The following is a 15,941-nucleotide window of genomic DNA, read 5'->3' as shown; positions in this document are numbered from 1 at the left end:
GTATGATTCCAACCAGTCACAGCTTCCCCCCGCCCCCTCCCACTTACTTTGCTAGAGCTTCCTGAAACCACATTTAGTCAAATGCAGTATTGATGTTAACATCTGTCACTCTTCCTTCACCTCTCAAATCCACCTGTTTTCTCCATGTTTGGACCAAGGCTTTAACATGGTCAGGGGCTGAGTAGCTTTGGCAGAACCGAAACTGAACATCAGTGAGCAAGTTATTACTAAGCGTACTGTATAGCACTGTCAATGACACCTTCCATCATTTTATTGATGATTGAGTATAGACTGATGGGGCAGTAATTGGCTGGGGTTCGATTTGTCCTTTTGTTGTTTATTATACATGTCTGTACAATTTTACACATCGTTGGTATATGCCTGTGTTGTAACTGTACTAGGCCAAGCTTTGAAACACTACAACAATGTGCAGCAAGTTCTGGAGTGTAAGCCTTCACCATTATTGCCAAAATGCTGTCAGGAGTCAATGCTTGGAGTATCTATTGCCTCCAACCTTTTCTTGATATCACATGGAGTGAATAAAATTGACTGAAGATTGTTGTGAATGCTTCAGCTTTATCCTTTGCATTGATGTGCTGGGCTACCCCATTACTGAGGAAAAAGTTGATTGTGGAGCCTCTTCCTCTATTGAGTTTTCTAATTGTCCATCCACCATAATTAATGACTAGATGCGGCAGAAATTCAGAACTTAGAACTGATCTATTGGTTGTGGAATCACCTCTGGCTGTCACATGATAGTTATGCTATCTTGCACTTGATTAGACCTACTTTGTAGCTTCACGAGGCTGACATTTTCTACCTAGGTATGTCTGGTGCTACTCTTCACTGAACCAGGGTTGATCCTGGAGGATGCAGTGAGGATCATAGAAACACAGAATCCCTACAGTGTAGAAGAAGGTCATGTGGTCCATTGAGTCCACATCCCAATGAGACCCACCCCATTTCCCTTGGCTAATCCACCCAGCCTCACACTATGGGCAATTCAGCATGGCCAATCCACCTCACCTGCACATCTTTGGACTGTGGGACAAAATAGGCGCACCTGGAGGAAACCCGTACAAACAGCCACCCAAGGGTGGAATCAAACTTGGGTTCCTGGTGCTGTGAGACAGCAGTATCAACCACTATGCCACCGTACCACCTTGTGCACCACCACAATAGAGCTAATGATTTTGAAGATATATAATCACCACATAGTGTACAGAGGCCATAGGCAGCTGTCTGCAGTTAGACCACTGAGCAGCCACAGTCTCAGAACAGGTTAAAGGGGCTGGAAACCCTCCTGCTCCTATATTTCAATGTTACAGCACAGGCTAAGATTTTACAGGTTAGAAGGAAATGGATGATCATCAAACAGAATAAAAAAACTAAGTAAAAATTCCCTGTGGTCATAGAGTCATAGTCATAGAGATGGACAGCATGGAAACAGACCCTTCGGTCCAACTTGTCTATGCTGAACAGATATCCCAACCCAATCTAGTCCCACCTGCCAGCATCTGGACTATATCCCTCCAAACCCTTCCTATTCATATACCCATCCAAATGCCTGTTAAATGTTGCAATTGTACCAGCCTCCACCATTTCCTCTGACAGCTCATTCCATACACATACCACCCTCTGCGTGAAAAAGTTGCCCCTTTGGTCTCTATTATATCTTTCCCCTCTCACCCTAAATCCATGCCCTCTAGTTCTGGACTCCTCGACCCCAGGGAAAAGAGCTTGTCTATTTATCCGATCCATGCCTCTCATGATTTTGTAAACCTCTATAAGGTCACCCCTCAGCCTCCGACATTCCAGGGAAAACAACCCTAGCCTATTCAACCTCTCCCTATTGCTCAAACCCTCCAACCCTGGCAACATCATTATCAATCTTTTCTGAGTCCTTTCAAGTTTCACATCTTTCCAATAGGAAGGAGACCAGAATTGCATGCAATTTCTCAACAGTGGCCTAACCAATGTCCTGTACAGCCAAACCTTGACCTCCCAATTCCTGTACTCAATAGTCTGACCAATAAAGGAAAGCATCCAAACACCTTCTTCATTATCCTATCTACCTGCGAATCCACTTTCAAGGAGCTATGAACCTGTACTCCAAGGTCTCTTTGTTCAGCAAAACTCCCTAGGACCTTACCATTAAGTGTATAAGTCCTGCTTAGATTTGCTTTCCCAAAATGCAGCACCTCACATTTATCTAAAATAAACTCCACCTGCCACTTCTTAGCCCACTGGCCCATCTGATCAAGATCCTGTTGTAATCTGAGGTAACCTTCTTCGTAGTCCACTACACCTCCAATTTTGGTGTCATCTGCAAACTTACTAACTAAAACTCTTATGCTCACACACAAATCATTTATATAAATGATGAAAACACCGATCCTTATGACACTCCACTGGTCACAGGCCTCTAATCTGAAAAACAACCCTCCACCACCACCTTTGAGCCAGTTCTGCATCCAAATGGCTAGTTCTCCCTGTATTCCATAAGAATGAACCTACATGTCTCCCATGGGGAAACCGTGTTGAAAGCCTTACTGAAGACCATATAGATCACACCTACCGCTCTGCCCTCACCAATCCTCTTTGTTACTTGTTGAAAAAACTCAATCAAGTTTGTGAGACATGAGTTCTCATGCACAAAACCATATTGACTATCCCTAATCAGTCCTTGCCTTTCCAAATACATGTACATCCTGTCCCTCAGGACTTTTTCCAACAACTTGCCCACCGATGTCAGGCTCACGGGTCTATAGCTCCCTGGCTCGTCCTTACCACCTTTCTTAAACAGCAGTACCACGTTTGCCAACCTCCAGTCTTCCGGCACCTCACCTATGACTATTGATGATACAAATATCTCTATAAAGAGGCCCAGAAATCACTTCTCTAGCTTCCAACAGAGTTCTAGGGTACACCTGATCAGATCCTGGGGATTTATCCACTTTTATGTGTTTCAGGACATCCAGCACTTCCTCTCCATATGGACATTTTTCAAGATGTCACCATCTATTTCCCTACATACTACATCTTCCACGTCCTTTTCCACAGTAAATACTGATGCAAAATACTCGTTTAGTATCTCCTCCATCTCCTGAGGCTCCACACAAAGGCTGCATTGCTGATCTTTGATTCATTCCTGAGGAATGCCTCTTGCCCGAAACATCGATTTTCCTGCTCCTCGGATGCTGCTGTGTTTTTTCAGCAACACACTCTCAACTCTGATCTTTAGAAAATAGAACATAGAACAATACAGCGCAGAACAGGCCCTTCCGCCCTCAATGTTGCGCCGACCTGTGAACTATTCTCAGCTCGTCTGCCTACACTATCCCAAAATCATCCATGTGCTTATCTAAGGATTGTTTAAATCTCCCTAATGTGGCTGAGTTGACTACATTAGCAGGTAATGCATTCCACGCCCTTACCACTCTCTGCGTAAAGAACCTGCCTCTGACATCTGTCATAAATCTATCATCCCTCAATTTGTAGTTATGCCTCCTCGTACACGCTGACGACATCAGCCCAGGGAAAAGACTTTCACTGTCTACCCTATCTAATCCTCTGATCATTTTGTATGTCTCCATCAAATCCCCTCTTAGCCTTCTTCTTGCCAATGAGAACAGGTTCAAGTCTCTCAGCCTTTCCTCATAAGATCTTCTCTCCAGACCAGGCAACAACTTGGTAAATCTCCTCTGCACCTTTTCCAAAGCTTCCACATCCTTCCCGAAATATGGGGACCAGAATTGTACACAATATTCCAAGTATGGCCGCACCAGCATTTTGTATAGTTACAGCATGATATTGCGGCTCCGGAACTCAATCCCTCTACCAATGAAACCTAACACACTGTATGCCTTCTTAACAGCACTATCCACCTGGGTGGCAACTTTCAGGGATCTATGTACATGGACTCCAAGATCCCGCTGCACATCTACACTACCAAGAATCTTTCCATTGACCCAGTACTCTGCCTTCCTGTCATTCTTCCCAAAGTGCATCACCTCATAATTAGCTGCATTGAACTCCATTTGCCACCTCTCAGCCCAATTCTGCAGTTTATCCAAGTCCCCCTGCAATCTGTAACATTCTTCCAAACTGTCCACTACTTCACCAACTTTAGTGTCGTCTCCAAATTTACTAATCCATCCACCTATGCCTGCGTCTAAGTCATTTATGAAAATGACAAACAGCAATGGTCCCAAAACAGATCCTTGTGGCACACCACTAGTAACTGGACTCCAAACTGAATATTTTCCATCAACCACCACTCGCTTTCTTTCAGAAAGCCAGTTTCTAATCCAAACTGCTAAAACAACCTCAATTCCATGCCTCTGCATTTTCTCCAACCGCCTACCATGTGGAACCTTATCAAAGGCTTTACTGAAGTCCATGTATATCATGTCAATTGCCCTACTCTCATCTACATGCTTGGTCACCTTCTCAAAAAAACTCATTGAGATTTGTGAGACACGACTTGCCCTTGACGAAACCATGTTGACTATCTGAAATCAAACTCTTGCTTACGAGATGATTGTAATCCTTTCCAAAACTTTTCCTATAACAGAAGTAAGGCTCACTCATCTATAATTACCTGGGTCATCTCTACTGCCCTTCTTGAACAAGAGCACAACATTTGCAATCCTCCAGTCCTCTGGTACCAAACCTGTAAATAATGACAACTTAAATATCAAAGCCAAAGGCTCTGCTATCTCCTCCCTAGCTTCCCAAAGAATCCTCGGATAAATCCCATCTGGCCCAGGGGACTTTCATTCCTTCTAGAATTGATAACACCTGTTCGTAACTAACCTCGATCCTTTCTAATCTAATATCTCATACCTCATTCTTCTCCTCTACAATATTCTCCTTGTCCTGACTGAAAACTGATGAGAAATGTTCGTTTAGCACCTCTCCGATCTCCACAGGATCCACACTCAATTTCCCACTTCTGTCTTTGATTGGCCCTATTCCTACCCTAATCATCCTTTTATTCTTCACATACCTATAGAAAGCTTTAGGGTTCTCTGTTATTCCATTTGCTAAAGATTGCTTGTGTCCTCTCTTTGCTCTTCTTAACTCTCTCGTAAATTCCTTCCTAGCTGATCTGTAACTCAATCCTACTTAGCTGATTTGAGGGGCCCCCTTAGTTATCCTTTTGTCCTTACTGTATTTGTAAAAACCCTTTGGATTCTCCTTAACTCTATTTGCCAAAGCCGTCTCACATCTCCCTTTTTCCCTCCTGATTTCTGTCTTAAGTATACTCCTACTACTTTTATACTCTTCTAAGGATTCACTCAATCTATCCTGTCTATGCCTGACGTATGCTTCCTTCTTTTTCTTAACCAAACTCTCAATTTCTCTCATCATCCAGCATTCCCTACACCTACCAGTCTTTCCTTTCATCCTATTAGGAATATACTTTTTCTGGAGTCTCGTTATCTCATTTTTGAAGGCTTCCCATTTTCCAGCCGTCCCTTTACCTGCGAACATCTGCCCCCAATCAGCTTTTGAAAGTTCTTGCCTCGTACTGTCAAAGTTGGCCTCCCATTCAAAACAGATATACTGTTTTGGATACTTTTGGGTAATAATGTCCTCTCAGAAGAAAGTAGCAGTAGTTAAATTTGTTGCACCATAGTTGGCTGATTCAATTTTAAGGGGAACTGATACAAGTTTTTATGCCTACTAACAATACTCCAGCATGGTACACTAAAATAAAGCAAAGGATAGGGCAGCACGGTGGCTCAGTGGTTAGCACTGTTATCTCACAGTGCCAGGAACCCAGGTTTGATTCCCGCTTCAGATGACTATCTGTGTGGAGTTTGCACATTCTCCTGCTGTCTGTGTGGGTTTCCTCCGGGTGCTCAGTTTTCCTCCCACAGTCCAAAAATGTGCACGTTAGGTGAATTGGCCATAGTGATAGGTGCATTCGTCAGGAGTAAATACAGGATAGAGGAATGGGTCTGGGTGGGTTACTCTTTGGAGGGTCGGTGTGGACTTGTTGGGGCAAATGGCCTGTTTCCATACTGCAGCAAATCCAATCTAAACTGTGGATGCTGAAGATCTGAAACAATACAGAAATTGCTGGAGAAACTCAGCATGTTTGGCGGCATTTGTGAGGAGATATCAGATTTAACATTCTGGGTCTTGTGACTTTTCATCAGAATGGTTCTGATTAAACAGGAAATGAGAGATCGAAGCATAAGCTTATGCTGTAATTACAAATAACGTTCATTTGCATATATCTCTGTAACAGTACAATGGGTGACGAATTCCGAGTGTGTGGACATAAGAACGTAAGAAGCAGGAACAGGAGTAGGCTGTTCAGCACTTCGAGTCTGCTCCGCCACTCAATTATACTGTGGCCAATCTTTTCATGGACTCAGCTCCACTCACCCGTGTTTTCACCATATCCCTTAATTCCTTTATTTTTCGTAAAAGTATCTACCTTAGCTTTAAAAGCGATTAATGAAGTAGAGTCAACTACTTCCTTGGACAGGGAATTCCATAGATTAACAACCCTCCGGGTGAAGAAGTTGCTTATCAGTTCCATTCTAAACCTGCTTCTTCTAATCTTAAGGCCATATCCTCTTGTCCTAGTCTCACCCTCCAGTGGAAATATCATAGAAACATATAAAATTATGAATGGAATCGATAAAATAGAAGTAGATAGGATCACCCCCTCATTCTTCTGAATTCCAATGAATATACTCCCAATCTACTCAGCTTCTCCTCATAAGCCAAACTCTTCAACTCTGGAATCAACCCAGTGAACCTCCTCTGCACCCCGTCCAGTGCCAGTACAGCCTTTCTCAAGTAAGGAGACTAAATCTGCACAGTTCTCCAGCTGTGGCCTCACCATCTTGTACAGCTGTAACATTAACTCTCTGCTTTTATACTCAACCGCTTTAGCAATGAAGGACAAAATTCCATTTGCCTTCTGAATTACTTGTTGTACCTGCTTACCAAACTTCTGTGATTCATGCACAAGGACACCAGGTCCTTCTGGAAATCAGCATGCTGCAACTTTTTACCGTTCAAGTAATAATTTATTTTGCTATTACTCCTACCAAAACGTATGACTTCACATTTACTAACATTGTACTCCATGTGCCAGACCTTTGCCCAACGTATCTATGTTCCTCTGCAAAGTTTCACAGTCCTCTGCACACTTCGCTCTGCTACTCGTCTTAGTATCATTGGCAAATTTTGACACCATGGTCCCCAACTCCAAATCATCTATAAAGGTTGTAAATAATTGTGGTTCCAATACCGATCCCTGAGGCACACCACTACTCACTGATTGCCAGCCAGAATAGCACTCATTTATCCCCATTCATTGCTTCCTGTCAGTCAAATAATCCTCTATCCATGCTAATACTCTACCCCTAACACCATGCATCCTTCGCTTATGGAACTTTGTCACTTGGTGCGTGTAGCACTTTGTCAAAGGCCTTTTGGAAATCTAGGTACACCACATCCACTGGGTCCCCATTGTCCATCTTCCTTGAAATGTCTTCATAGAATTCCAAAAGATTTGTGAAGCATGATCTGCCCTTCATGAACCCATGCTGCGTCTATACAATGGGACAATTTCTTTCGAGATGCGCTGCTATTTCTTCCTTGATAAAGGACTCAAGCATCTTCCCTACCACAATTCCCCATCTTTTGTCTACCTCCCTTTTTAAACAGTGGTGTCATATTTGCTATTTTCCAATCTGCTGGGACTGCCCTAGAGTCCAGCGAATTTTGGAAAATTACTGCCAGTCCACCTGCTACTTCTCCCGCCATCAATTTAATACCCTGGGATGCATTCTATCAGGGCTAGCTCCATTAGCTTACCCAACACTAACTCTTCCGTAATAATAATTATTTCCAGTTCCTCACTTACCTTTGTCTCTTCGTCACTTACTGGCATGTTGTTAGTATCTTCCACTGTGAAGACCAATGCAAAGTACCTGTTTAATGTCTCAGCCATTTCATCGTATCCCATAACTAACTGATGCTTCTCATCCTCTAAAGGACCAACATTTACTTTAGCCACTCTTCTTCGTTTTATATATTTATAGAAACTTTGCTATCTGTTTCCATATTCTGTGCTAGTTTTTTCTCATACTCTATCTTACTTTTCTTTATAGCTCTTTTTGTGGCTTTCTGTTGACCTTAAAAGTTTTCCCAATCTTCTAGATTCCTGCTGTTTTTGGCCACTTTGTATGCCTTCTCTTTCACTTTGATAGCCTGCAATATTTCCTTAGACACCCGTGGCAGATTACCCTTGTCTTACAGTCCTTCCTTCTCACGGGAATATACTTTTGCTGAGCACTTTGAGAAATTGCGTTGAAGGTCCTCCACAGTTTGTCAACTGTTGCATCATAAAGTCTCTGTTTCCAGTCTACTTTAGCCAGGTCCTGCCTCATTCTATCATAGTCACCCTTCATCACGCACAGGACCATACTGGATTTTATCTTCATATTATCCAGCTGTATTTTAAATTCAACCATACTGTGATCACTCCTTCCAAGAGGATCCCTGACTATGATGTCATTAATTATTCCTGTCTCATTACATAGGACCAGATCTAGAATAGCTTGCTACCTCATCGTTACATGCTGTTCAAGTAAACTATCACAGATACACTCAACAAACTTCTCCTCAAGGTTACCTGACCTAGCTGGTTTGACCAATCTACACGCAGTTTAAAATCCCCCATGACAATAGCCATACCAGTTTTGAAGGTATTAGTTATTTCCTTGTTTATTACCTGCACCAATGTGATGTTATTATTTGGTGACCTATAGGTTACGCCTATCAGTAACTTTTTCTTCTTGGAATTCCTAATTTCTACCCAAATGGATTTGACCTCACGGTCCGTAGAACCTATGTCATCTCTCAACACGTCCCTGATGTTGTCCTTGAATATCAGCGCTATATCAAAAACAGATGATTTTCTTTATCAATGTGTTGAAAAATTGACTTGAAGATAAGGTATCCTAGACTAAGTATTGTGTAATGAGAAAAAAATTGGCAACGTAGCTATGCAAATCCCTTTGAGGAAGAGTGGCCATAATATGACAGAATTCCATGATTCTGAGACTAAAGTCCTGAATTTAAAAACAGGAAACTACAGTGGCATGAGGCTCGAGCTATGATAAAATGGGGAGTTTAAAGTGATGACAGTGAACAGTTAATGACAAACACTTAAAGGTTGCAGGGAGCAACTGCAACAATTGTTCATTCCTGTCTGGCACTAAAACAAAATAGGAAAAGTAGAGGTGTGTAAAATTATTAAAGGCATGGTGAATAGAAAGTAACTGTTCCTCTTACTTGAAAGATAAATAAGAAGGGGACATAATTGTTAAGTGAAAGGCAGGAGCTTTAAAAGGGATTTGAGGAAAACTCTTCACCCAGAGAATGGTAGGAGTCTGGAATGCAGTGCATGGAACAGTAGTTGAGGCAGGAAGCCTCACAACCTTTAAAAGGATTATTGGATGAGCATTTGAAATGTCACGGTGTTCAAGGCCTAGTCCAGGAAAGTGGGAGTCGTGTAGGCAGTAGTATAGTTTTGGTGGTACAGACTTAATGAACCAAAGGTGAAAATGTGTTGCTGAAAAGCGCAGCAGGTCAGGCAGCATCCAAGGAACAGGAGAATCGACGTTTCGGGCACCTATTTAGTACTGGATATGGGGGGACGATCATATGAGAAGCTGAGTAGATTGGGCCTCATTGGATACTGACAGGTGACCATATTGGGGACTTAACAGGGTAGATGCAGAAAGGCTGTTTTTCATCTGGTGAGAGAGTTTAGGACAAGACAATATAATCTTAGTATAAGAGATGCACATTTTAGATGTAGTGATTGGAACGAAAGCCAAGTGGTTCTTATTGACTCTACGATCCTTGATTGAGGTTATTAATCTGGACCAATCAGGGACCCCTGGCTGACATATATAAATAGGAAATTATAAAACGAGAAAAAATATAAACAGAAAATTCAGAGACTCTCTTCATTCTCAGGACTGGATCTGAGCTGCCTGGTCAGAGCCCATGTACTGTGCACATGTAAATAAAGGATGACTTGGTTAAGGGATATCGACCTTTATGCAGTGATTTCAGTGAAGGTGAGAGAAAACATTATATTCTTAGAGAAAATTCACTGGCAACAGTCATCTTTGAGTTGGGTAAACATTTCTGATACCATTTGGAAAACTTGACTTGTCCAATCCTGTCATTGAAGACTTGGCCTAATATGTGGAAAGAATGTTTTTTTTTCTGGGCAAATAACATTGGGGTAGATGAAAAGCAACGAGTAATTCTTCTGACTGCTTCTGGACCCACAGCATTTCCAGTTATTAGGAGTCCAAGTTTCTCTGAGGCACCAGAAACTAAAACCTTAAATGTTGACCAGGAAACAATTCTGCAGTTCTGCAAGGTCCATTTGCCTTGCGTGCAAAAATAGAGGCAGAAATCAGGAGGCTGGAAAACAAAGGAATAGTACAGTTTGCTGAATGGATAGCACCAGCCATAACAATTGGGAAGCCTGATGTTTTTTAGTTCACTTTTGTGGGGATTTTGTGGGGGGGGGGGGGGGGGGGCTGTCATTCACAAAGCTGAACATGAGCCCCACCTACCTGAAATTACAACCAGAGCAGAAGTTCCTGTAGTATGCCAAAATTAATACTCGTTAAGGTTTGTACCAATACACAAGACTACCATTTGGGGTATCATCTGCCAGCACTCTTTGCCAGAAGACAATCGAGAATATTTTACCAGGTCTATCGCAAGTTGTATTTATCTGGATAATGAACTAATATCAGAGAAGACCAATATAGAACACTTGGAGACCATGCTTAACCATTCCTCTCAGGCAGGCACACAACTTAGAAGGGAAGCATGTGTGTTCCAGGTGTCCCAAGTGATCTACCTGGTCTACAGAGTGGAAAGGAGTGGGTTGCACCCATTGGAAGGCAGTTTCTGGTCAAATTCAATGATAGACCCTTATTCTCAGTGCAAACCATTACAGTTTGGAACATTGTCCAGGAGGGCAAGTGGCAAATATGAATGCTGAAACCACCGTCCATTGGCAGATACACTACTGGTAGTGCCTCCTGTCATTGAAGGGTTGTTCTGGTTTTAAACTTCCTGGACACCCTTCCGGTCACAGATATCCAACTTTCGACACGAAAATATCTCATCCGAGAAAAACTGATGGTAAAGGGGGCAACAGAAGGTCCATTACAAGCAGGATTGACATCTTTCTGGACCCAGTGAGACCAGATCACTGATCAGTGACATATTATTATGGGGAGCAAGGATGATTGCCTCGATGCCTCGACTAAAGATCACTGACAGATACTGGCTGAGTTCCACCAGGGTCATCCAAGGGCTTTCAAAATGAAAATGTTGGCAAGAAGTTATGTCTAGTGGCCAAGATTGGATGACAACATAGTTGCACTGGTGGGGCAGTGCCTAGAGAGCCATCAAGGACAAATGTTACCATCAGCAGCGCCCTCAGATTCATGGGAATGGCCAGGTAAACCCTCGTAGACTTATATGGACTCAACATTATTGGTCATTGTGGATGTCGGCCCAAGGTGGTTGGGTCTGCATAGAGTTAATTCAGTAAATTCAGGGATGATGACTGAAAAGCTGAGAGCATCGTTAGTGACAGACAGACTCCTGGAAGAATTGGTCATGGACAATGAGACATCATTTACCATTGGGAATGTTGAGTATTTCCTAAAGTCAAATGGCATTTGGACAGCTCCATACTATCTATTAGGGTTGTCCATAACTGAGTAGCACAAAATGGCCGATAGCTGCTGTGGCTAATGCAGCAGAACAGGGTTGACTGTAACATTTACTCAAGGTTGCTCAATGTGCATAAGACATAGATAATAATATTTACCATTTGATTAATGTAGTTTCCACAAGTAGAACACTAGAGCAGCTCTGATGCATAAGACATAGGTAAGAACATTTTACACCAATTAGTTGTTTAATCATTAATTATGGATATAGATTCCAAATTAGTTATCACACTGAAAGCATTAAAGGAAAAGATTCAAACCAGTTTCAGACGGTAAAAACAAATCCTTTATTACTACAGGGAGGAATGAATGCAGAGATTAGTAGACAATGCAATGTGGATTAAATGAACATATTAAGGCATAACTTGTTAGCTAAAGAATTCTAACATTAGGTGTAACCACATAACTTTGTTGGAACTGACCAAAAATTAATATTCATTTGCATTTCCTGTAATGAGGAATTTAGAAGGTTCCTTCAGTGAAAGGCACGAATCCTATCAATTGGCAGTTAACACGGTGCAGCTGGCAACTAATACTTGAATATGGCATCAATTATGAAAAACCCCAAGAAGAAAAATAAGGAAGTCTGGGAAAATATTATGAAGGACTGAGGGTGGACCACAAGCCTGTCCATTTCTTTGTTGTACAATGACATGATTAATTAGAAATACATGGAAATTGCTGATGCAAGCTTGAACCATGTAAGATGCTATACCAGAGAGCTAATTACAAATGGGTAACTTGGCACCGCTGACCAATAGTAAACAAGGAGAAGTGGGGTATAAACTTTATAAATTAGGGACATTGTGAATCTTTTAGTATGCCTTATTGCCTTTTTGCTGTGCTGTAATTGATGTGTAAATCGCAATACAGGTCACTTGAAACCACGCTGTGACTCGGATTCCCGTTGAAAATATGAGATGTAACACGATCCATCATCCAATGGTCTGGCAGAGAGAGAGCAGTCCAAACGTTGAGGCAGGTTTAAAGAAACAGCTACAGCTTCACTTGATATCAAACTGTCCTGGTTCCTGTTTGATTATACAACTACCCCTCACACAATTACAGAGATAGCTTCAGCAGAATTGCTGATGGGGAGAAGCTGCCACACCAGGTTAAATCTGATATTCCTAGACTGAGGGGGTGGGGATGAGGGTGGGGTGGAATGGCAGCAGGAAGCTAATGCCATCCACGTGCCTCGTCTAAGCAAAAGAGGCAGTTTATTTCAGGAGACGAGGATTGGTGTCAAAACCAGTGAAATGGCCCTGGATGGGTATGAGGCAAAGTCGACGAGAGGTCAGAACCTCTGACATAGAGAGCTTTAGTAGGTTCGGTGGTCCTGAACAAACATGTGAATCACCTGAAAGCTGCTACCTTGTAAAACAGACAGGAGCAAAACATACTTGGCCCTTCAGAGCAGCCACAAAGGCTATTAGAAACCATAGTTTCTCCCCCTCCTTCTTGAATTAAAGGAATAAACGGAATGAAGGCCATGTGAATTTCGTTGACTAGGACATCCTTGATTAGGATTGTTTACCTGGGTCAATCAGGGAGCCCTAGTGGACAGATATAAATAGGAAATTCAGAGACTCACCTCATTCTAGGGCTCATTCTATGACTCACCTCATTCTGAGCTGACTGGTCAGAGCCCTCATACTGTGCACATGTCAATAAAGGATGACTTGGTGATGGGATATCAGCCTCCATGCAGTTATTTCAAAGACAAAGATGAGGAGGAATTTCTTCTCTTAAAATCTGTGATTTTTTTACCACAGAGGACTGTTGAGGTGGGATTATTAAGAATATTCAAGGCTGAGACAGACAAATTTTTAATCAGTAATGAATTCAAGGGTTACTGGGAAAAGGCAGGCATGTGAAGTTGATGATTATCAGGATCAACCATGATCTTATTGAATGGGAGAGCATATTCGATGGGCTAAATGGCTACTTCTGCTCCTACATCTTATGGTCTCATTATGGTCCTTTGGTACACATGTCTGTTATTGTGTATCGGTGATGGAGAGTGTGAATGATTAGATTTGATTACTTGGATTAGATTACTTAGTGTGGAAACAGGCCCTTCGGCCCAACAAGTCCACACTGACCCTCCGAAGAGCAACCCATCCAGACCCATTCCCCTACATTTACCCCTTCACCTAACACTACGAGCAATTTAGCATGGCTAATTCACCTAACCTGCACATTTTTGGACTGTGGGAGGAAACTGGAGCACCCAGAGGAAACCCACGCAGACACAGGGAGAATGTGCAAACTCCACACAGACAGTTGCCTGACGCAGGAATTGAACCTTGGCCTCTGGTGCTGTGAGGCAGCAGTGCTAACCACTGTGCCACCATGCCAATGTTTAAGGAGTTGGGTGCCAATTACAGATAATAGAGGGTCATAGAGTCATAGAGATGTACAGCATGGAAACAGACCCTTCGGTCCAACCTGTCCATGCCGACCAGATATCCCAAACCAATCTAGTCCCACCTGCCAGCACTCAGCCCATATCCCTCCAAACCAGTCCTTTTCATATACCCATCCAAATGCCTCTTAAATGTTGCAATTGTACCAGCCCCCACCACATCCTCTGGCAGCTCATTCCATACACGTACCACCCTCTGCGTGAAAAAGTTGCCCCTTAGGTCTCTTTTATATCTTTCCCCTCTCACTCTAAACCTATGCCTCTAGTTCTGGACTCCCTAACCCCAGGGAAAAGACTTTGTCTATTTATCCTATCCATGCCCCTCATAATTTTGTAAACCTCTATAAGGTCACCCCTCAGCCTCCGACGCTCCAAGGAAAACAGCCCCAGCCTGTTCAGCCTCTCGGTGTAGCTCAGATCTTCCAACCCTGGCAACATCCTTGTAAATCGTTTCTGAACATTAGAGCCTCAATAGCTGAAGGCATAGCCACGAATTGTGCACAGAAGGAAGTGGGAGTATACATTTGTTAAATGCGATAAATTTATGCAGGGAGTTGTTCAATATGGGTAATACAGTGCCAGGTAGACTTGAGATTTTAACTATATCCGGTTAAAGTAGAGAATGTTAATATTTGCACCATGCTTTGTTGAGTGAAGAGATGCATGAATGTACACAACATTCACTGAAAGGCTTTGTTATTTCCTACCTGCCCATTGCTGCTCAATGGCGTTTATATGTGCTTCTGTAAACTTCCAGTAATGGGCAAGTTTCTTCCACTCATTTGGTTTTAGGTATTTTGTTGCTAGTCTCCATATCACTGAACGAATGTGCTGGGTTTCTGGTCTGTGGTCTTGTCTGAAGGTCACATGCATTCCAACACTGGACTCTGAATCAATGGTTGGGTGATCCTGAAAATGAAAGTTTTATTTCATTCTCTGTTTCTGTTTAGTTCAATAAAGATTTAGATTTCTTTGCACAAACCTATTGATGAAATTCTATTCCTGTCCAGATAAGGCCATACAACGTGATCGCAGAAGAACACCATTTAGTCCATCGCGATTGCTCCACCATTCAATTCGACCATAACTGATCGGATTATTCTCAATTCCATTTTCCTGCTTTATCCACATAATCCCTTGATTTTCTTAACAATTAAACATCTTACCTTTCGAGTCCTGTACTTTCACCTATTTCTGAATTCACTAAACTCTGCTTGCAGGGCTTCACCATCTTTTCTATCTATATCATTGGTACCAATATGTACCAAGATCTCTGTCTGTTTATCCCACCTTCAGAATACCCTCTGGCCAAACAGTGACATCCTTGACCCTGGCAGATGGTAAACAACATACCATCCTGGGATCTCTTCTGCAATGACAGAAGAGCCTGTGTGTTCTCCTTAAAATACCACTACAGCCTGCCATTCTTCTTCTCCCCTCTTGTGCACCTCTTGTGTCATGAAGTTGGCTCCCACTGCTTTCATCTGCAGTATCCAAAACGGTGTTTCTATTAGAAAGGGAGATGGCCATGATGGAGCCGGAGGGGAGATACTCCTATACCACCTTCCTTTCTCTACTGTCTGGTGGTCAACTGAATCTGTCTGCCTGTTCAGTCTTCACCTGCAGGGTGATCACTTCACTTACTATACTATCCATGACATGCTCAGCATCGTGGATGCTCCACAGTGAATTCACCCACA

At 42.5% G+C, this 15,941-nt stretch overlaps 1 protein-coding gene across 1 annotated transcript in view; it reads right to left on the bottom strand.

Moving 5' to 3' along the window:
- ankdd1a (ankyrin repeat and death domain containing 1A) overlaps window positions 1-15,941 on the bottom strand; it is a 278,924-nt gene that overhangs the window by 68,899 nt on the left and 194,084 nt on the right. The window contains exon 13 of the mRNA XM_072564905.1: window positions 14,949-15,150. Within this exon, the coding sequence (XP_072421006.1) occupies window positions 14,949-15,150 (202 nt within the window). The remainder of the gene's footprint in view (window positions 1-14,948; window positions 15,151-15,941) is intronic.

This window comes from Chiloscyllium punctatum, chromosome 48 (genome assembly GCF_047496795.1).
Source record: "Chiloscyllium punctatum isolate Juve2018m chromosome 48, sChiPun1.3, whole genome shotgun sequence".
NCBI lineage: Eukaryota > Metazoa > Chordata > Chondrichthyes > Orectolobiformes > Hemiscylliidae > Chiloscyllium > Chiloscyllium punctatum.
Note: the sequence above shows the minus strand (reverse complement) of the source record. Positions and strands in the feature narration are given on the sequence as shown.